Raw genomic sequence first — 24,065 nt, forward strand, 5'->3', positions numbered from 1 at the left:
CATACAAGTAATTCTGCTCTTCTTCCTTAATTATGGTGCATTATAAATTCGTGATGACTCACTATGATCACATAATTATTTTTATTTTATATTGATAATATAAAAGATAAAGTACTTAAGGTGCTTTGAAAAATGTAGAGTGTGTATTTTGGTTTCTTTTTTATAAGCCAGAAAAAAAAGACATAGAGGGATCAAATACCTTGCTGAGAAAAAATAGGGATAATAACAAATTGTAGATCAAAGATCTCTATCTCTAACTCATAACTAAGTTTCCAACAATGAGGCAGAAGCTAAACATTCAATAAGGCATGTTACAGGTTTCTTTTATAGCTGAGGAATATAAAATAGATGAAAGTGTTGTCCTTATCACTTCTTTAAAATGCAAAAATAAACATTTAAATTTACCTCTTTTCAAAATAATGTATGTATTTAAAATTAGAGGTGAATTCGATAGCATAGATGTCTCTTGAAGATTTTGTTTAACCTCTCAAGTTCTTGCATGGTATAGAGTGTTTCTGAGCCTCTTTCTCTATTTCTAGCTACAGCCGTCTCCAGTGAACAGAACCCTGTTATTATCATTGCTGTGGTTGCCGTGGCAGGAACCATCATTCTGGTGTTCATGGTCTTTGGCTTCATCATTGGAAGAAGGTAGAACACAAATTTATTCTAATCTCTATGATAAAGTGTATTGATTTTTCAGAATTATGTCACCCTTACTTATTGTTTAGTACATTAGAATAGTAAATGCAGACACTTTTGTTTGATATGAAACATTAAAAGTCAGTAAGTTTTCATACTCCCAAGGTCAAAATACTTTGAACTTAATCATAGCCTTTAGTTTAAGAGGATGAGTATCGCCACTTCTATTGGGTAGATGTCTTCATTTAGTTAATGGTTGTGGAACCATTTAAAATCTGTTGTTTTCCAGGAAAAAAAAAAAAAGTATAAGCAAATGATTACTCACTCATAAATCTAACTCAACAAAGTATGTTCCTCTATATTGTCTTACACAAATACTTTATATTCTGTGCCTTTTTTAATCTTATGAATTGCTATATTATTTTTACCTTTATAACCATGGACAGGAAGTTTTTGTATTTGATTAATAGATCTAACTAGCATGTTGTAAAATAATTAAGGTATATTTTACTGAATTTTAAATATATATAGTAAGATCATTGATTGTGTTTGTCACAAATTTGATTTTTTTTTTCCCTAAGGCACTGTGGTTATAGCAAAGCTGACCAAGAAGGGGATGAAGAGCTTTACTTTCATTGTAAGTGTTTGGCTTTTCTTCACTTCTATGTATCCCAGTTAACACAGAAACATGGTTGTTAATATCAGCATGATAAAGTTCCTAATGCATCATGCTTGAAATTATATAATGAGCTCGAAGTATTGCTTTAAAACATTTGATGATATATTTAGAATGAAAGTCATATCATGTGAATTTTTTAAAAAATAAAATATATTCTAAAGTGTAACCTCATAAGAAATTTTCATATAACTGCAGGGTATTAGGCTGTTTTTATGTCACAATCTTTCCTTTTGCAAACTTTGCCCAAATGTTTCCTACTATTCTAATAATAATCCGTTAAATGTGGCATGGCCCATGTTCTAGCTAAGGAATTGATATTGAGTTAGAAGAATTTCCCACCCAGTGAATGAGGCTAAGGAACCTCTTTCTTTTCAGTTAATATGCATTGTCTATCACTGGTAGATATTTTTACCAGCATAAAAAGTATAAAAATGGGATTTAATCCTCCAATGTTTTCCTGTGGATTTGGGTTACCTGATTCTTAAAAGTTCATTTTAGAAATCATATTCGGAAGAAGGCTTAGGGAACCAAGAAAGTAGATGTCCATCTGCATTACTCTTATTCTTCTTCAACGTGGATGGCAAGGGGGGAAAGTAAGAGTCTTATGAGTTAATGTTAGGACTTTACACATCCAAAGTAAAAAACTAACAATCAAATGATTTAGTTCTGATAATCCTTGAAACTATTAAGAACAATTTTATTTATTATTTTTCTTAGTAGCAATAATCTTTACTAGAATTTTTCATGGATAGATACATCCTGTATAGTATAGAATGATATGTATTATTATGTTATTTATAAAATTATTATGTCAGTATCTAAGAAGATATTGTCATCTACCCATTCTAAAATTTCAAGATTATATGAGCATCAATCAAGAAAATGTGTTGTTTAAAGATGCAAACCGGAATGCTATTATTTTCATTTCTGAGTTTCTTTATTGTGTTCTTATTTGGTGAACCAGCAGTTACCATGACTTCGGTTTTCAAAATAGAAGTGGTTTTAGATCATATATATCCAAATTGACTTATGAGACTCTAGGATTCCAACCACTGAAGGCAGGAAGGGAATTCGGAATACTGCGAATGAAAGGAACAGGTGTGACCAGAGGTGGCTTTGTTATGAAGTCTCCGCTTCAGAGCCCCTCACTCTCACAGACCCCTGTTAGGGACCTGGGGAAGCCCTAGGAATTTTGTGTGCATCATTTATTTTTACGTAAAGAGGGTATCCCAGTTGCAAAAGGCTCAAGTCTCATAAAATTTGAATCTCCCCTTGAGTACTACTGAATAATGTGATTCCATCACCTCCCCCTCTGAGATGATAAGATATGCTCCCGATGTGGCCACTTCCTTTGCTGGCCCAGCCCTGATTTTCTGCGAGGAGTGATCCTCAGGGAGGAGAGTGCCACAGGCAGAGTTCAGTAAGAGGACGCACAGTAAAAATGGAGTCTACCCTCCTTCCTTCTCATGACGTGAGAGAGTATTTTTAACACTTCCGCAGTTAGGAAAAAGAGGATCCAAACTTGAATGCCTAAATTTTTACATCCAGTTTAAAACGTATATAGAAGAGTAACATAAAGCTGTAGTTCCTGGAATCCCTGATTCTGCCCATCTGTGAATTATCTGATGGCGGAATCATTGAATATGGCCTCAGCCAGTGTGACACTTCTGTTCCCTTTACTGAGTGTTTTGAGACATCTCAAAATTATCAAATACATTTTAGTTTATCTGGTGTTAGCTTGCAGGTTAATGCAGGAGGGAAACTGGAATATGGCTTCTATAAGACATGTATAGCCTTATGCTTAATTGTCATCACTCAGTTTTAATATGTTAATGCCATTTGCCTTTTTTACATTTGACATTCCGTTTGTAATTAGAAAAAGAGAGCACTGCATGGTCGATGTAGACAATATAAGCTTGAATATACAGTTTTCATCTCCAGAGCAAAAATATCAATGGTGGTTTTACGATATTTAACATTCATGACAAATGTAAGTGAGCTACTAAAACACAAAAAAGCTCAGCGTCTTAAAGGGAGACAAGCACTAGACCAGAATAGTCAGAAATTGCCACTGTTTTGTCATTTCAAAAATCCGTTTTTAAATGAATAATGAAACAAAGTGCACTTAACATATCCTGCTCTGGTAAATCCTTGATATTTTTGAATCACCCCTTTCACAAGAATATCTTTTCTTATGATTTGATGAGAACCAGGCATTTTACTTGATTTTATGACTGTATCTAAAATATGTCAAGTACAACACTGTGGTCACCAGCTCTTTACAAGTTGGTGTCCTTTTATTCCTTTAGTATACAAACAATTTCCTTAGGTGCTAAGACACCAGATTGAATTTTTACGGAAACATGAAAGCAGCCGTTTAACTAGCTTTTAGAGCACTGAATTTAATAGGATGTCCAGGCATCCTCAACTCTCTATGTCCCCAAGTGCTACACTTAAAGATATAAACACAATGGAGTTTAGTGAAGCAATTCCAATTTACATTTTGTTTCCTCCTACCATTTCTTCTAACAATGTCTTTGAATCCAAGCTGGGCAGTATTTCATGTTTTTATGCCAAAATTGCTGTGGCCTGTCAAAATGTTTTATGACAGCTTGAATAAAGAACCATCAGAGACCCCATTTGAGATGCAGAAGGTTACCTCCACTCTAGCTCCCTTATCACAAAACCAAACCAAAAAAAAAATACGATGAAAAGAATAAAAAGGGAGAAGGTGGCTCATTCTCCATCCGCCTGCCAATCAGGAGGTTAACCTATTGTTTTCTTCCCTTCTCTCTTTTTCTCTTTCCCCCTCTTCCCTGTACTCCTTCTTCTCTCTTTTCTCTTTCTATCCCCTCTCTCTTTTCTTCTTGTTTTTTGTTTTTCCATATTCAGCTTTAGTAACAAATGAGCATCTGTCAGTTTTATAAACTGCAACAATAATTGTTTAAGACAATCAATTTTGGATAAACAATCAACTACAGCAGAATAAATCAAGATTTTTAAATCCCATTTTTCTTTATACATTCTGCTTCTTTTTGTTTGTTATGTGTTTATTTTTAAAATATAATTTTAATTTAATGTGATGACATAAACACAGTTAGGCTGCAGTGTGATACATAAAGAAATATATTGTTCTCCAAATAGTGAGATTTCATGAAAAGATTGTTCAGTGGCTTTGTTAAAAACAATAAAGTTTTTGTGAGGATATAGTGTAATTCTTTTCATTGCATTACTATAACCAAATATATGCCTACCTTATCTTTGTCTTTAACCGGATGATTGATTTGGAATACATTATTGTAATTGAATTTGATTTAAAGTTGACAGCATTATCTGTTACCTGCATGCTTCTGGGAGCATTTGAAGATTTTAACTTTTGCAACTTTTATGATTCTATGTTGTTTGAATCTTGACTACCTTTTCGGAGGCATTGACTGCCTCTTTCCAGAGCCTTATAATTGAAAGTTCATATAAACCATTCCTCTTTCCAACTGTGTCATACATGGTTAGCAGATCCCAAGAATATTGTACATTTCCTAACTTTACTCTGGACTTTGTACATTCTGGCCTCTATTTTCCTGTAAGGTAAAGATGAAATTGTGTTTTTAGTAGATTTCTCTCTGAGTCTGTGATAGTGGCCCTCAAATCTTGTATTAATTTTATGTATATGTCAACAATGGTTGGTCTTTAAAAAAATAAACCAAAAGAATAAGTAAGATGTCTAAATGTTGTTAATATTGCTGTCAGTGTAGTAGGCTACCTGTATATGAAATGTCTTCTCTTCCCAGTGTATATATTTGATTGAGTGACTGACTGATAGATTTACAAATGTGTTTCTAAGTCCATTACTAATTCAATATGGCTTGAACTATGCCATGATAGCAGTGAATTTAATTAAACCTCCAGTCTGATAAGTCATGTCAGAGAATTTTGGTGATGTATTTTGTTGATTTACTGGAAAAGCAATTCAGTTAGTAACCCATGAGCTGGATCCTATGTCACTTATAGAAGCTTGCAGGTAACACCTATACGCCAGCAGAGTGAAGTAGTCGTTAAAACTGCTGCGAATCAGGTGATGTGGAAGCAAGTTCACTGTTCCAAGGAGCACTCTGCATAATGAAATTCCTGGGCTGACTGCACAATAAGTGCTTTGCTTCATCACAGTCATGCTTTCTTACATCATTACAGTTAAATTTCCAGGCACCAAAACCTACATTGACCCCGAAACCTATGAGGACCCAAATAGAGCTGTCCATCAATTCGCCAAGGAGCTAGATGCCTCCTGTATTAAAATTGAGCGTGTGATTGGTGCAGGTAAGGCTGCTGTAGCTTCCTTATTCAGCTCTTCCATTTAGCCAAGATCGAAAGTCATACATCATAATGACAGGCAAATAATTATACCTCAAGTATGAACTTCTGCATTTACCTGAACTGTTGGAAGCAATGAGGCTGTGCTTGTTTATGAAATCTTAAGGAAAAAAAAAAAGTTGAAAAGAAGCACGTGGCACAGAGAATCTGTGTATCTTTTGTCTCCTGTTGGATTTTTAAGATACTGTTTTTTTGGTTTTTTTTGTAAGCTATTTTTTAAGTTTTGGCCTGTAGTTCAAGAAATGACTTGATATTTTTAAAAATTAAAATATTTTAAAATTTTGCTGGAATACATTTCCTCTCACTTGATTTATCATCTTCTTGCTAAACTTGCATTTTTGTACTTTTTTCCTGTATCTGTAGGTACTAAGGAGTCCTTGTACTATTTAATTTCAAGTAGAAAATGAATATGTATGAATTATTAAAAAAGAATATTATACTCTATGCAATCAGTGTGTTTTCATAATAATTTTACATTTTTCACTCCAAGTCCCTTTAATCTAGTAGTCATAGTGCATATGGATTCCAGACTCCTAATCTTGAAGAACCTTTGCCCCTTGACCCGTAAAAGGAGTAGCAATGTATAGCATTTGCTGATGTGCCCTTCCCTTTAGTGGCCAGTGAAACTTATACAACATATTTCAAATCTAAGTTTTGTTTCTGAAAGCATTTTTGTTAATTCAGTTAAAAAAACAGTAGCTTGTGTAAAATAGGTTAGAAAAGCTTAAAAGTGCTTTTAAAAAATTATTTGCATTTACTTTGACAGAGGAAATGTTTCTGAAATTGAAACACATCTGTCTGTTCTGTTACTTCAGGAGAATTTGGAGAAGTTTGCAGTGGCCGCTTGAAACTTCCAGGGAAAAGGGATGTGGCAGTGGCCATAAAAACCCTGAAGGTCGGTTACACTGAAAAACAAAGGCGAGACTTCTTATGTGAAGCAAGCATCATGGGGCAGTTTGACCACCCAAATGTTGTACATTTGGAAGGGGTTGTTACAAGAGGTAGGTATTGATTATGTCTTTTATTTATCAAGTGGACTGGCAGAAATGAGTGTCATTTCATACATAATAAAAAAATCAAATTATGAACATATTGGATATTCTAAATGAATGTTTTTCTTGGTATGGACTGAGTAAACAATTCTGTTGTGCCACCACCTCAGGGGGAAAACAATCCAATGAATGCAGGATTAGAATTAAAGAATAAATCTGGCCCTGGCCGGTTTGGCTCAGTGGTTAGAGCGTCGGCCTGCGGTCCTGAGAGACCCGGGTTCGGTTCCCGCTAAGGGCATGTACCTCAGTTGCAGTTTGTCCCCGGCCCTGGTTGGGTCGTGTGGGTGGCAACCACTCGACATGTCCCTTTCACGTCGATGTTTCTCTCTCTCTCTCCCTCCCACACTCTATCTGAACAAAAAATAGAAAAAATGTCCTCAGGTGAGGATAAAAAAAAAAAGAATAAATCTGATAGGGCAGCTGATAGATATTCTCATTTAGCTCAAAAGCAATAGGAGTCATACAGTTTAGTCTTAATATTTTATACAAAGCGTCATTTTCTCTGAGTTTTGTTCCCAGAGCAGAAGTCAGAGGAACATACTGATTTTTGTTGTTTAATTTTATGAATTATGACCCTCTTCCAGACATATAAGGACTATTTGACCTTAGCAGTGGCACTAGAAACATTCAAAACACTTACAGCTCATTGTTCAGTCTTTCAAAAGAGCACCTTTTGTTTTCTCTGGGATGAGCAAGGAAATAATCCTGAAGTTGAGGTTGCAGTTTCTGAAGCAACATTTTTATTTTTTTAACGTATGCATATTTTTAATTTTAGGGAAACCAGTCATGATTGTAATAGAATTCATGGAAAATGGAGCCCTAGATGCATTTCTCAGGGTAAGTAGCAAAATTATTCTCCCATTCTAAATCTCTTGTATGCATGCTACCAAAATTGGTGCAGGTAAGGCTGCTGTAGCTTCCTGAACTTTTTTTTTCAGTGTAAAGTGTGAACATTATAAATTTTAACAGGTTAGAAAGTTGTCTTTGAAAAGCAGATTAAAAATCAGAGTCTTTATACTGGATTGAACTGGAATCTTTTTGATCATTCAAGTAATACAGTGTAGTTGAAAAAATAGTTTTCATTAATATGCTACCTCAAGTACAGAGGATAGCTGAAGCCTTGTAATTTGAGTACAGGTTGTAGAGTAGCCTTTTACTTTTCTAGTACAAGTACAAATGAAATACAAAAGTAATACAGAAAAGACTAAAATGTAAAATAACCATTTAATGTTGGCACCATGATGCCGGTTCTGCGCTGTGGAACCATTTCTATTATACTGTTATGTGAATACTGAGTATAAAATGTAGAATTAGTAACATGGTTAAAATTAATAGTGTTTGATTATTTTTGTGAATGATAAATTCTAAATATGTAAACATATATATTTTTATTCTCAGAAACTTTTCACCTAAAGGTATGAACACGTTAACATTTTTTTAATAGCAAACAGAAAATAATCTAAGCAATACGAGGACACACGGAGTTATCATACATGCACTATAATGATACATTCAACTCAGACTTACAAGCCTTCAGAAGATTTAGAGAAATTTGTCTTGCTGCGTGTTTATGATATGCATAGCTAAGCTCTCTGGACGAAAGCGTCGCCTAGCTAGTTAACTCAAACGTGTCCTTATGCATCATATTTATAATATGTTGGAGAAATCTGTGGGTTATAATAGATTAACAATATGTGATAGCCAGTCCGGTTGCATATAGTGTTCAATCCTGTTTGCTAGTACATCTGTTTTAGAGACTCTTTGTTGCAAGTAATGTTTCTACTAATTACAAAACCAGGAAAAGTATAAAATGAAAACAAAGGAGCCAGTACAATCTTTTTCTACTTCGTTTCTCTTTATCTGTATTCAAAAAAATTCTCCCCCTTTGTTTTTTTGAGAAAATATTTTAATATATGTGTCTTTATACATTTTTAGATTATTTATATAATATTTAGCTAATAGGAAAAATGTTTAGCTGCCAGGTATACATTTGGATTTTCTACTTACTAATTTTCACCTAAAAACTAGCATATACTTTTAGATTTGTATAATCTGAAACTATTATTTTCATAACATATCAATATAAATAGCTAATTACTAAAACTCTATATTGTATTATTTGATTATTGGTTAAACTAACATTTGTTACCTTTTCCACAAATGTCTGTATTATATAAAAAATTATTTAATAATTCCTATTATAGAATAGTAATGACTGGTGTGCAGACTTTTTCGTGGGGATTTCGTTCTCTTGACAGCAAAGTTAACTTGATTTTTATTTTTGTCTTTCTGTAGAAACACGACGGGCAATTTACAGTCATTCAGTTAGTGGGAATGCTGAGAGGAATTGCTGCTGGAATGAGATATTTGGCCGATATGGGATATGTTCACAGGGACCTCGCAGCTCGCAATATTCTTGTCAACAGCAATCTCGTTTGTAAAGTGTCAGATTTTGGCCTTTCCCGGGTTATAGAGGACGATCCAGAAGCTGTCTATACAACGACTGTAAGAAAAAGTCTATTACTGCATCTCTTCATATTCCTGAGATTTTTCTACCAAGAAAGCAAAGCTTACTAGTACAAAATTAACAAGAAAAAAGAGGCAAATTGATTACAGCTTATTTTTTGTTACTGATTTTTCCTTTTGGGAGAATCGTTGTTGTTTTTACAATCTACATATAGGATAAGAGAAGAAATAATGATAAGAATGACAGCAGTTTATCTCATATTGGACTGTTCATACAAATAATATACTATATAGTTACATACAACATCTAGTTACTAGCACTTATATTTGTAGCAAAAATATATATAGAATTCTATTTTTAAGTAAATATTTTAAAAGAATATTAAATATGCTAAACCTTATAACTTTTGTGAGATTAGATACAAGGGAACTATGTGAAAATTTACTTAATACCCCATATTTTATTCCACTTTAGTAGTTATTTTACATAATTTGTCATTGTTTTTTGACTAGACTCTTTCCTGAGACCACATAAAGCTCATTAAATCGAGTTGCCTTAAAAATAATATCTTGTAATGATCTTAAAAAGCAGATTAGTAACTTTAAATGACGCACTTAGAGAGAGATTCAAGATGGATAGGCGTGATACTGCTGAATTGCCAACCAAATATACAGATGTTTAATGGTAGCTTTATGATTCTGCTATAAATGATTTATAAGTTATTATACATATTTAAAATGTTGATTTCTTTTTATAACAGGGTGGGAAAATTCCAGTAAGGTGGACAGCACCTGAAGCCATCCAGTACCGGAAATTCACATCCGCCAGTGATGTATGGAGCTATGGCATAGTCATGTGGGAAGTGATGTCTTACGGAGAAAGGCCTTATTGGGACATGTCAAATCAAGATGTAGGTGTTACACTATTTAAACAAAAAGAATTTAATACATTAGTATTTATTATTATTGGAACATGTAGGTAATGGCTCATAGGAAGAAACTTCTATAAAATTACAAAAATACAATCGCTGAGTTTACACAATTAATACCACAAATTACCACAATAATTACAATAAGTTAGTGGTTCAATCAGTTTAATTTTGGTTTTCACTTTGAAGAATTGTGTTTGTTTTATTTTAATTTAAATTCTCTGGATATACTGGAAGCCTACACAGGCTATTTCCTCCTTACTGAAGGTAAGGAGGCTTTGCTTGCACAGCTATCGTGGGAGTCACACGAGCAAAAGAATCGCTAGTGGAGAGGAGGGGAAAGAAGACTGTGGGATTGTAGGGTTGTTGTTTGTTTTGTCTTTGAAGCTTATTTTTCTTTTTAGTGTTCTGAGAAAATCTGTTTAAAGTATTGTTGATTGGCTTAATTTAATTTTCATTTCATGAGACAATCTAGATTTTATGATTAATATTGGTAAGTGTTTCATAGTGATATTTTAGAATGTAATCACAATGGAAGTATTTTGGAATTTCTTAAAAAAACATAGTGTTCATTAATGTGTATCCTGTTACATACTAAGACATGAAATATGCTATTATTCTTTGATAGAAGAAGCTGATAGTATTTTAGGGAGATATACATCTCATACCAAAAGATCATTTATAAAAAGACCATTTATCAGATAAGTGAATGTGAATTTTTGCTTCTATTAGGTTGAAAAAAAATTTTTTATTAAATTGACATCTTTATAGGTTGAAAACTTTCAAATACTGGCAGAGTGATATCATTCAACTTATTGACAATGTGAGTGAAATTTAGGTAAAAGTAGAAAAAGTGTAAACCTAGGAACTAGAAATCTGAAGACCTTGATTTATAGTTGATGAGAAAATTCTCCAAGGGAACACAATGGCAAGTTCAGAAACAAAAGCGTAGCAAGGTGTGTGGGGACCAACGTTAGACTCACTTTCCTGTAACAGAGATGCACACATTGGTAGTGATTCAAAATAAAGGTTATGTTGGAAAAAATCAATTGAAGGCTTTTTTGAAGGAATTTGAAAATGTTATAAATGCATGTTCTTGAGAGTAGAGTAAAAAATAAGTGGAGCTGTCTAAAGTTAAAATTGTGTTATTTTTCAAAAAGAGATCATGAACATTGCTATATTAAATCAATATCTTTGTTTTGATTTTAGAATTTTCCATATCAAGTTTCTATGATTCTTAAAACATATAGTTATTTTTAGACAATTAAAGTCAAGTCAGATTGTTGGTAAAGTTATCTTCAATATATTCCCCTACAAATTTCTGCATTACCTGCAATGTTCACAGTCTGAAAAGGTGAAGTTTTTATTCATTTAAATCTTTTGGTATTTTAAATTGAGAGATGACATGAAACTTTTTAATTTTAATTTATTATTTTTGTTTTTTGTTTCCATTTTTCAAAGATAAAAGTGTAAATGATGAATCCATTTGACAGAGGCAAAGTTGTTAATATTTGACAGTTCTCAGTGTCAAAGATTTCACGGTTGTCAAAATGAGAGCAAACAAATCCTTGGGGCAGAGAAAAGAGAAATATTTATATTCCCTAGACACTCAGTAGAGTTTCATTTCTTTTGACACCCTCCTTCTGTACTAGATTCAAACATAAAGGGAATGACAGGAATATAAGATAACTTAAATTCAAAGTTCACTTAACTTCTAAAAACAAGTAATAGAAATAGTTAAGAAGAAAAAAATAAATATCTCCAATTTCCATTTTTAGAATTTCCTAAGTATTAATTCTTTGTTTGTTTTTGTGTTTTGAAAATTAAATATCATGAAAATATTATTAGTATATCAAGAATTCATATTTTGTTGATTAAATTATGTCTAGAAGAAAGTTTCATTCTGACATAGAACATTTAGAACCATCTTTTTTTAATTTTGAAGGTCTCAATTATTAAATTCAGCCACAAGTTTGTGTAATAGTAAGAGATTACCTATGAAGTTCAGTGTTTGTAATGAAATTGATGTTAATGTTCCTCTTATAGTGTAATATTTATTATTTCATACTTGTATTGTTGAAGTGCTTGCTATTTGAGCATTTATACGTATAATTTTCAATATTAAAATGGTAAAAAAAAAAAAAAACCTGGATAATTTAAAACAATTTTATTCTGGTAAAAGAATAGAAAAAAATCTCTAGATAATTTTTTTTTTTTTACTTGGAGTCTCTAGTAAAGACTTGAGATCTCTGAACACCCTCATGCATATGGAGATCTTGTGTATGAGTGAGTTTATTGCATTTTACTGCAAAGTTTGCTTTCATCAGATCTTCAGATATATTTTTTAATTAGCCTAGATTGATTTAAGTGAATCAATTCACTTTATAGTGTTTAAATGTAGTTGCTAGAAATGTAGAAAGCCCCCAACTATCAAATGCCTTAGATTTTAAAGGACTTTTAATGAGATGCCATGAAAATAAGCAGTAAATTGATGGTTATGTTTATAAGCAAGTTCACAAAATTCCAGGACGAATGCTGAATAAAGGGAGGTTTCTGTGATCGCTCTGAAGAAATAGAAAAGGGGCATTGTAAAAGTCAGTGAGGTCAATAGTTAGTTGCCAGGAAGATTTAGTTACACTCTAGACATGTCCATGAGCAAGAAAACCTTGGGAAAAGATAACATGCATAGGTATACTATACCTACACCCAAATGCTTTATGACTTGATTAACACTTGCATGAATGCTCATTGTATTTTCATGTGCTTATAACTTTCTCAAATTTCAACTAAGTGGAAGCAGTTAGAATCTAGTAATTTGCTATTAAAATCAAGGCTGAGCATTCTAAGTAAGTTTCTTTTCATTCTTCTTCAAAACCTGGAGAAAAATCTTTACATATGTAAAATACAATCAAATATAATAAATATTACAGAAATTAAAAATACTCTTGATTGGCATTCACAGCAGCTATATTTTCATTGAATGTGTGTCTTAATTCAAATAAAATTTTTACTCAAAGTTTGAAATTCTTCATTGTATAGATTAGATTTTTTTCTATATATAGTACTTAAAAAAGTTATTTCTTCTCACTTTGAGTTAGGCCAGTAAAATTTTAATTTTACTAGTAGAAGTCATAATGATGGTTTAAAAATAAGTTTCTATAAAAATATGGGACATAGGAAATAAATAATAATAATAAATTAAAAATATGGGAATAAGGACAAATTCTTCAAGTGGTTCATATTTTAAGACATTTAAGAGCTTCAAAAATATAATACATTGTTATTAAATTTGTGTTCATCTAAATTGTGAGCCCTCAATTTTTTTAAAAAGCCACTGCTCATTTATGTCTTTGTATGTTTTTATATTAAGATAGAAACAAAAGTATGATTTTTTTTTGGTAAAGCTTTCATAATCTTGTAAGTGGGGTTGGAAATATTTGATTGTATAGAATGTGGGTTATGCTATGTGAAGGTGAGGGAATGAAAATGGGCATGAGCAGAGAGTAGAAGCCAATCATGTTACATCCATGTTGAGTTAATACAGGCCCATTACCGTGGGCCATTCTGTGCTGCTTTTTCTCTTCATTACAGTGGTCATATTATAACCACACTGCCACACTTTTCAACAAACAACATGGGTGTTTATTCTTAAGTGTTTTTTTACAGAATATACCGAAGTACTCCCTATTGTATCCCAGTGGATTTTCCGGATGGCATTTACCCTTGTCGCTTCTTATTCCACAGGGAACGATCTAGAATTAGAAATTGTTTAGGAATGTTTTTTCTTTGACTTTTGTTACAACACTAATGCTAGATCTGGACAGGCAAAACCAAGGTGTGTCTGGTGATTGCACAAAATTATTTTTTAAATGGATTACATGCATAATGACAAAATGCTCATAAGTCTAGGTTCATCTGTCTTACCTGTGTACCTTGTTGTTTCCAAGAATGTGTAACAATCTGCAGAAAGTAATCCTTATTTTCCCAATTGGAAATATAATGAAGCTAACCAAATTAATAACTGCAGAACCTCTAGGTTCAGTTTGTGCCTGAGTGATCCACTGTTGGCTGGTTTATCCTCAAATGGTATGTATACCAAATTGTGCTCCATAGAGGCCAAGGTCCCCAGCAAGTATCTCTAGGGTGCTCCTATAGGTAAGGGTAGTGGGGTCCCAAATCGATTCCCAGCCCAGAGTATCTTTTATTTTAACTGTTATATATTGTTGATGCTTCTTTTAAAAATGTGTGAACCACTGTATTTTCAAGAGCTACAAGTTTCTTTTTAGATTGTGATAAATGTTGTTTCTCTGCTATAATGATAGGAATCATGTAATTTCTATAATGCAATAAGACAAGTACAGAGATTTAGTAACTATTTTATTCCTGTAAGAGTCTTTAATAGTACTAAACTGTGTTCATTGCACAAAGACAAGAATTTCTTGTGTTCAGAACTAAAGAAACCTACTGAGAGCTAGCTGTTGAAGAGTATTATGTCAGGAGGATCATAAGATTTAGGTTTACATTTTAAAAGATTATTCAGAGGGAAAGAAAAATGGAAAGCTGATTCTACCTGCATTGCTTCTTTCTGGACATCTGTAGGGTCACAAACTACAAGCAGGGAGTCAGGCCAGGAGGTGGTAATAAGACTGCACCGATGTCATGGGCATGGGAATGAAGTCCTGTCCAATCAGAAACATCCTGCATGTGTTCAAATACAAGGAAGGCCACTCCTTTCGCAATGGAAAATGCCCCCAATTGTTTATTATTTGGTCATTTTGAATACATAAAATTTTAGAAGTTTTTATTTACTTATATGTAATTTGTTTAAATAACTTAACCCAGCTTTCCAAAGTACAGTCTTTTTACTTAAAAAAAAAAAAAAATTATCTTGCCTATCTGGTGTGGCTCAGAGGATTCAGTGTTGTCCCATAGACTGAGAGGTTCCGGTTCCTCCCGGTCAGTGCACATGCCCGGGTTGCAGGCTCACTTCCTGGTCGGGGGCATGCAAAAGGCCATCTGATCGATGTATCTCTCTTACGTCAATGTTTTTCTCTTCCTTTCTCTCTAAAAAATCAATTAAAATATTAAAAAAATAAATAATTAAAAAATGCCATCAGTTTCTTTTTTAAAATAGTATCTTTATGGTTGAAAGTATTAAAGATGTCCCTCCTTTTGTTCCCTTATTGACCCTCCTCCAATATTTTTACTTTTATCTAAACTGTTTAAACATAGAACACTTTTGAATTTAAGAATAGTGCTTTCACAGGATTGTTGTACAAAAGCCATGTGAAATTGTTTGCCTCTAAATTTAATTCCTCCTATAGTTACGTATTTGGGATCTTGACAGAGTTGCCATTTGTGTATGACATATGAGATGCCTATGGAAAATCCAGATGAGGATGTCTAGTAAACCAATGTATAAGTCATAGTGATCAGGGGAGAACTTGGGCTGAGGATTTTATACGTACAATATTTCTGAAAAATTACTGTAATTAAGTTAACCTGTTTACCTTTTAAACTTGAATAATTTGCATATAGAGATTTGTCTTAAATTCAAGTGGACTCTTTTTTTCTTTTACAAAGGATTTCCTCTAAAAATTGTTGATGCCAGCTACTTTATTCATTCCATCCTACAACCTTTTACATTTGAATGTCCTGTTTTTGAATGTCAACAAGCATCTAAGGATGTAATTCCCTACAAATACTAAGTTTATCAACAATTCATAAAGCTAGCTTATTGTCTGCCTACTTTTGGCCCATTTTCTTCAAAAACTCAAGGTCACCTTTTTTTTCAGTTAGTTTTTCTTCTGTTTCTACTATTATTGTGTCAGTATCAAAGGATTTGTTAATCCCCCTTGAATATTATAATGTTTTGCATGTCCTTATTTGTATTGTTTCCCTTCCTATTATTTTGTTTGTGCTGCTCAGATTTGTAACAACTTCTGATATTTAAATCTATCTTTTCGTATAAATAATTTGTAAATATCTGAATAAGTAAATTCTAGAATTTCTAATTGCTACATACAAATTTTCATGAAAGCCTATTTTTCATTAACATTCAAAGCTTGCTTTAAATAGCATTTTAGGCTGTTATTAGAGATAAACGTGCAGTGATAGGCTGATAAAAGTTTAACAACCGGGACTCTGATTGGGAAATGCCTGATTCATGACCTTTCTCAGTTTCCTAGTGTAATCCTTTTCCACCTCTCCCCCCACAAGGCTGAGTTCAGCCTGCCAGTGTGAGTGAGGACCCTAAACTTGGAGCTGCAGAGTTATTGAATCACCCCCATGAACCTGCACAAATTGGCTTCAGCACACCATTGTATCTTATAGCACTGCACTTTTTAAGCATATAAGCTTCAGATTATTTAAAATAATAGTGTGCTTGGTAATATTTTCTCTCATAGTACATTCACATACGTTGAACTTATAGTTTCATAACATATTTCCTTTTGAAAACTTCTGAGATGACATTAAAAGATGTCCATCTATTGTACCCTGAGCGAACTTAACCGCTGCTGCCTATTGCTGAATTAGCTAGAAAATGTCATCATATCCTACGCTTCATGCACCCCTTCATAACATGCTTAATATTCATGTTTCAGGGGAAAAAAAGAGTGTTGCAAAACAGTGTGCTTCACTTTTGTCAGGATAAATCACTGTGCCTCCTGGGCAGTTCATTAAATTATCATTGAAGCTCAGGCAGTAATATTTTTAATGTCCTTTTGCTATTAGGTGATAAAAGCAATAGAAGAAGGTTACCGCTTGCCGGCACCCATGGACTGCCCGGCTGGCCTGCACCAGCTGATGCTGGACTGTTGGCAGAAGGAGCGCTCAGAAAGGCCCAAGTTTGAGCAGATCGTTGGAATTCTAGACAAAATGATTCGAAACCCAAACAGTCTGAAAACACCCTTGGGGACCTGTAGTAGGTAAGAATTACCCAAGGGGATGGAATCTGGGAGAAATTAAAATATTCGCATGAAGCATTCATCTCCTCAGCCCCACCCCATGGCCAAGTGACATTTGTGTGAAATTACAAATCCTTATAAATCTCTTGTGTCTATAAAAGTTTTAATTTTTTTTTCGTTTCAGATGGCTTACCTCAATTGAATTAGCATTTAAAAGACCTATCAATTATTATTGTTTTTGTTTCTTTAAAGTTATGATAGATATCAGTGGCTGACATTTAGAAAAAAAAATTTAATTGGATTTTGTGATTAGATGGCATTTTACATTTCAAATCATTATTATCATTATTATTATTATTATTATTATTATTTTATGGCTTTGTAGTACTATTGCCCTAACTTGTTACATATTTTCTATTTTATTGGTTTACTGTGAGTTACTTAGTAAAATAACTTTCTGGAATTAACATTTATAAAAATAATTCAATATGTGATTAAAGAGGTACAGTTAAAGAGTCTGAAGCACTCCATTCTTTGCACTTGACTTCCTCCATTGGAGTGCATATTGGTAGTGACTCAGCTTCAGCTGTCAGGTAAAGCTGATACTGTGGTCTGTACGGAGAGGCCGGCCCTTGTGGAGGTGTAAACTCACAGGGTGCTCATAAGGGTGCCATCGGTACAGTGTATACTTGTGTTCTTCATAGTACCCTCATGGTCTGAACAAGTCAGTCCACAGCCAGATGCACATCCTTTACTCCCAGTTATGTTGGGAGAAGCAAATGAACAAATATTTACTGATCACAAATATTGTTGGCTGTACTTTTAAAAATGCATGGAAGATGCAATCTGGTGGTCATCAATTATAAATATAATATAAATTTTGGAGTCTGCACTTATTGGGTGACCTTTATACATTATATTTTATTAGCATATCTGTATATTTTTATTATAACATCAGTTAAAATATGTGATTTTATTCTATATAACTTTATTTTGTATGGGACATTTTTCCTTAGTAGTTATTGAAAAAAGTTTATTTTTCTGTTTTCTTCTTATCTAGGCCAATAAGTCCTCTTCTGGATCAAAACACTCCTGACTTCACTGCCTTTTGTTCCGTTGGAGAATGGCTACAAGCTATTAAGATGGAAAGATATAAAGATAACTTCACAGCAGCCGGCTACAACTCCCTTGAATCAGTTGCCAGAATGACTATTGAGTAAGCTTACACTTTGAAAATTATATTTAGGAATGTATCAGGTACAATCTAAGCTTTATATAGTAGAATTACATTAAAGAGGCATGAACCACAATGGCAGGGACAAAAGTATGTCTGTAATAAGTGCCTACTATGTGCCAGGCATTATGCTAAATAGACCTTTTAACATACTGTATATTTTTTTAATCCTCACAGCAACAATTTTTTTAAATTTAGTCAATAGTTTCACACACAACAAGGCTGAGGCTCAGAGAATTTAAATATTTTCACTAAACTGACTCAGCTGTTAAGTGTTAACTAATTTTCTCTATAGCCAGTGTTCTAAACATCATTTAGTGAGACTTTCTTTTTTTTTTACTAACCACTGTATCATTTAGGTTCCTAATCTTTCTTCATTGAAAAGGAGGATTTTTTTCACCACATTAGTATCAAACATTAAAAATCTCACAGTTTCAAACCCAGTACCAGAATACATAATGACATTCAATATGATTATTTTCTGAAGAGATCAAAGGAAGCTTAATTTAATTCTCTGTAACTAAGAGTTTAGTTTAACTTACCTATTGAAAAGTGTGATTAATTGAGTCAAATTTTTTTAACCTTAAGAATCACCTGATAAAACAATTTGGAAAGTGCTGTGAACTGGAAGTTAAAACTAATTTTTTTATTTGGCTCCAGTACTGATTATGTGATCTTATGAAATCTATTCCATATACATCTCAACCTTGGCTTCCTCGGCTGCTACATAAATAACTCTTTTGGGTGATGCATTTCCTCTCTGTCAGTGTGTTTGGAATGGGAAACAGTCATCAGGGTTCTATGAGTGGGGGCCCTTTTACATGCTGTTGTGAGAGCATTTCCCACTTTTCAGAGGAGATGAAGGCCAGCAGTCGGATCCTGGCATGTCAGGAAATGGCACGTACAGGAATTTAAGCACATGCATTGTGCACGTTATCTTTCGTTTTCTGCCCATCACCACGTGGGTGAGCTGGCATGATTATGCCTGTCTCTCCAAAGCCATCTACTTCCCTGGAAGACTGTGTCTCTCCTGGTCTTAGTGCAGTGCTGCTCTGTTGCTGTATTTTAGCTGATTGAATACCTAAGCTGAGGCTCAATGGCTGTTAGCAAAGGTAAAAGTACATACACAGATCCAGTTAGCTTCTGTCAGATTGAAACTGCTAAACATGGGTAAGGGTATTGTACTCTTTAAAAAAATTGTTTTTTCTGAAATGCAGCCAAATGTTTAAACTGAACAGAAAGTAAGTATACAACCAATAATATGCTCAGAAGCCATGTAATTAAAATGAGTATAAAATGTTTTATGGTCATTGATGATGCTTGATCTACTAGAGAGAGCCCAGAGGTGTTTCTATTCATTCTATGTTTTATTTTAATAGTTAAAATTTTTAAACTTCACTTAGGTTCAAGAATACAACATTTCAAATAACATTTCCTGATCTTACCCTGAGTAAATAATAATTTTAAGATTTTGATAATTTCTTTTATAAACTTTCAAATCACTTTCAAAGTAACTTATCTTGGCAAAATGAGAGCCTGGGCAGTTAAGTTTCCACAAAGGACAATGTTGATGCCCCAGGGAATCTGGCCCAGGGGAATGTGATCATAATACCCAAAGGCTCTAAGATAAGATACACAGACTATTTAATTAAAGAGTTGGTGACAGTTTAATACCAAATACATTCTTGGTAAGGTAACTAATAAAAAATGCATTTGTGTTTTTCAGGGATGTGATGAGTTTAGGGATCACACTGGTTGGCCATCAAAAGAAAATCATGAGCAGCATTCAGACTATGAGAGCACAGATGCTACATTTACATGGAACTGGCATCCAAGTGTGATAAGCATTTCTCCCTTATGAGGGAGCTTACTGACTGGGAGAGCACAGTCTGGCCTTCAGTATACGCATAGAATGCTGCTAGAAGACAGTTGATGTCCTGGGTCCTTCCTCCAGTGAAGAGAAGATTTAAGAAGCACCTATAAACTTGAACTCCTAAGTGCCACCAGAATATATAAAAAGGGAATTTAGGATCCACCACTGGTGGCCAGGAAAACAGCAGTGACAATAAACAAAGTACTACCTGAAAAACATCCAAACACCTTGAGCTCTCTAACCTCCTTTTTATCTTATAGACTTTTTAAAAATGTACATAAAGAATTTAAAAAAGAATATATTTGTCAAATAAAATCATGATCTTATTGTTAAAAATCAATGAAATATTTTCCTTAAATATGTGATTTCAGACTATTCCTTTTTAAAAATCATCTGTTTGTTCTTCATAAGGACTTTGTTTTAGAAAGTTGTTTATAGCTTTGGACCTTTTTAGTGTTGATCTATGACACATTACTACACTGGGTACTTTTGAAAGAATCTCCAATTTGAAGAAGAAAAAAAAAACAGCATGATTGAAGAAGATATCTCTGTCAGAACATTGGTATTCTTTTTTGTGCCATTTTATTTTGTTTGATCAGTGCTGTTTTGATATTGTTTGCTAACTGGCAGGTAGTCAAGAAAAGGCGAGTTGCCAAGAGCACTGATATTTTTTAAAAAGAAAATTTTTTGTAAAGAGCAGACAACACTATCTTTTCAATGAAAAAAGCAATAATGATCTATAAATACTATAAGGCACTTTTAACTGATTGTTTATAGAGTGATTTTACTAGACAGAATTTACTAAAAAAGAAATTCAAATTGTAGGTTTTTGACAATAAAAAAAAGTATGGGGCACTTCATCTAAAGAATGTCGGTGAAGGCAAGTGTCTGAGACAAGAACTATCCAGTGTTATCTGAATTTAGTGTGAGCACATCTAGATTTTTTCAATGTCGTGACATTAGGAGATTTAGGAGAAATCGCTGGCAAACATTTTATATCCTGTTCTGTTTAATGCAGTCCAAACACAAGAAGAAAGAATTAAGTTTTACATTAGAACTCTGAAGCATGATACAAGGGGCAGTTCACAATTTTCACCTTTCAAAACAAATTTGCTGCACAGGATATCACCAATGCAGTTAAAGGAAAGAAGAAATTCTTTCATTTGTGAACACTAATATGAGAACTTTAAGTGAAAGAACACTTTTTACCATAGAAGAAAGAGGTGAAGGATCTGACCTTTTTTAAGTTTTATTTATTATTCCATATTATTTGATTACATGTTAGAACTTCATAAGCAATAATTAAATGTGTCTTTATAGCTATTTCAGGAATGTATACATATTGTGAGTACTGCTTTCAAAAGTTATGAAAATCATGAACTACCCCGGAATTGAACTGTTGTACTTCCAAAGAGAATTGGGCTGTTTATAATGATTTTACTAGTGGAAGATCCCAGGGATCGGTCATAATTGGTCTTGTTTGGTAATGTGGGCATCCACAAGCAAGCAAACAAACAACAGAAACAAAATCTGTAAATGTTCCTTTGTAAAACTTGTAAATTTTATTTATACTGTCTTGTTTTGTACACACATTTCTCTGTAGTGGGCTCTGAATACATTGAAAATGCACTATATTTTTCTATTTTACTTGCAGAGCATCACAAAAGAACAGGTATTTTCAGTGCTACATAATGTGTTTTCCCACATTTAGGACCAAAGATGGCTATAGAAACATTCAAGTGGATTGCTTCCCAAGCCCTCCCTACCTTTTTTTTTTTTTTTTCCTCTCTCTCTCTCTCTTTTAAATCACTGTATAGTGTTATTTGATATTTTAATTTATTTTTTATTGACTAGAAAAATCATTTTAATTTCACTAAAATGTTTTTTGTCCCTAAAGAAAAATAATCTGTAAAATAATTTTAATCAGCATAATATAGTCACCTAGACACTTCCATTTGTAATCTTTGTAATAGACTGTAAATATATTTTTGGAACTATAACACAATGTGCTTGAGGGTTATTTTCCAGTGTCTGCAGTGTATACAAGTGTTTATACTAAGTACAGCACTTTACAATTCTAATCAGTAGCATTGGCCTTTGTGGGAATGAATGAAAGAGTTTGAGTGAGTGTTCTTAATTCCGTTTGGATTCTAGACTCACTGATAATGAAGTTCTTTTCTTGTTCATAGCTTAAGGTGCTTATTTTTTCTATTAAAATTAAATTAACAAAAAGCCATTCTAGAAATAGAAGACATAGTATGGTACATGCAAACGGTGTCTTTCCTGCTTTTTTCTAGATTTATAGTTGAGTGTCTTTCTTGAGTAGAAGGGCAGAATAAAAGTTTTTTTTGAGTTTTTTTTTTCAAAAATAACTTTTTCTTCAGCAATATACCTCATCTGCCTTAAATTTTTTACAGCTCTTTACAGGGAAAGGGGAGAAGGGATGGGAAAGACACACAGCACAATAGGAAATGTATGATGACATCATTCTCGTTTGTAGGTTTCTTTTCCCAATCAACATTATGATTTTGAAATACATGTGTGTGAAACATATTCAGAGAAAAAGAATTAACTTTGTGATGCTGATTGTAATAGTCTCTTCCAGAAAGAGATGAAATGTATAACAATAAGAATGTACAACTTGCACCTTGAATTTTTTTTTTTTTTTTTTTGATAAATTAGTGCTCAGGGGAGGAAAAGTAGAGAAAGCAAATGTCAAAAATAGACTTCAAAGGTTATAAAAATGCAAATGGAAAGGGCCTCCTTGCTTTGATAGAGCCGCCTTTTTTAGGACAGTCATCACACCTGACTCGTGCTTTGCGTTCAGTACTGAAATAAAAGTAACGTGGATGACATCTGAATCTAGCATCTTCTCAGCAATTGATCTGGGCCTTGTTTACTAGAACTGGTGGTTTATGCGTGTCAGAGCACTATTAGTTGAATCATATTGTATACTTATGTAATCTACATTAGCTAGTACTATTTAGGACTATATTTTAATTGCTCCTCTTATCCGTGTTTTTAAGACAATTAAAATGGTGTAATTCACCTCTTTTTTTTTAATTTTTTTTTATTTAGGAAATGCTGATATTCTCCCTTTTGTTTCCTGAGTAGCCTAGAACTGTGCTACTCACAGATGTGCATGTTCAAATAAATTACTGATGTGTATTTTTTTGCTATATGTGGAGAATCATGGGGAACTCGGGGCGAGATGTGCTTTTTGTTGGTTGAAATTTGTCCCTCCTTGCCTAAGAATTACTACAGGGGTCATCCTTTTATAAGGACAAACTGCTTTTGAACAGTGTCTTCAATGTATCAAGCACAAATAACTCTTTCTTCAACACGAATCATAAGTCTCTTTTTACCAGCTTAAAATAATAAACGAGTCTATTAGACAATGTAAAGAAAATCCTGTCTCCAATCATTGGCGGATTCCTTTATGTCCCTTACTCAACCTTTATTTTCTTACACAATATCTTGAAGGGAGATGTTTAGAGTAAAGGTTTTATTGAAATATTTTAGTGGACCCCTCAGAATATAAAGAGAATTAATATCTTCTGCATCTTCTCATCCTCTTGCACACAACTTAATTCCACTTTTTACGGAATAGCAAGTTAAGAAAATGTCTTCAAAGAGCCGTACTGTCGGATACTTCAGTTAAAACCTTGTTTTTGTTTCTTTTTGGAACTACAACTACATGGAACTAACAAGAATATTTGCATGGGGAAGGTAATATTTCATCATTGGGCCCAGATGATAGTGTATCCATTTGATGTAATACAGCAACTTGGAGCGTTTTTGCATTTCAGATTCTGCAGGATGCAAAAGTAGGGTCCAAAGCAAATGGAAAAATTGAGCTCTCTGATGGTCTGACTGAGAACTGAGTTGACCATTGACACTGACACAGTGATCATTTC

At 33.4% G+C, this 24,065-nt stretch overlaps 1 protein-coding gene across 6 annotated transcripts in view; it reads left to right on the plus strand.

Annotated features, from left to right (window-relative positions):
• The window catches only part of EPHA7 (EPH receptor A7), a 172,011-nt gene extending 148,454 nt beyond the window's left edge, over positions 1 to 23,557 (plus strand). For 2 of the 6 annotated variants that reach the window (XM_036248101.1, XM_036248103.1), the window contains exons 8-17: positions 540 to 648; positions 1,221 to 1,276; positions 5,519 to 5,632; positions 6,502 to 6,687; positions 7,514 to 7,575; positions 9,034 to 9,243; positions 9,966 to 10,115; positions 16,869 to 17,062; positions 18,102 to 18,257; positions 20,002 to 20,116. In XM_036248101.1, the coding sequence (XP_036103994.1) occupies positions 540 to 648; positions 1,221 to 1,276; positions 5,519 to 5,632; positions 6,502 to 6,687; positions 7,514 to 7,575; positions 9,034 to 9,243; positions 9,966 to 10,115; positions 16,869 to 17,062; positions 18,102 to 18,257; positions 20,002 to 20,116 (1,352 nt within the window). Of the gene's footprint in view, positions 1 to 539; positions 649 to 1,220; positions 1,277 to 2,120; positions 2,141 to 4,210; positions 5,035 to 5,506; positions 5,633 to 6,501; positions 6,688 to 7,513; positions 7,576 to 9,033; positions 9,244 to 9,965; positions 10,116 to 16,868; positions 17,063 to 18,101; positions 18,258 to 20,001 lie in introns of those variants that run through there. The other 4 variants (XM_036248100.1, XM_036248102.1, XM_036248104.1 and 1 more) reach the window with 4 other exon arrangements.
• Positions 23,558 to 24,065: the final 508 nt, after the last annotated feature.

Source organism: Molossus molossus, unplaced genomic scaffold (genome assembly GCF_014108415.1).
Source record: "Molossus molossus isolate mMolMol1 unplaced genomic scaffold, mMolMol1.p scaffold_m16_p_8, whole genome shotgun sequence".
NCBI classification, from domain to species: Eukaryota; Metazoa; Chordata; class Mammalia; order Chiroptera; family Molossidae; genus Molossus; species Molossus molossus.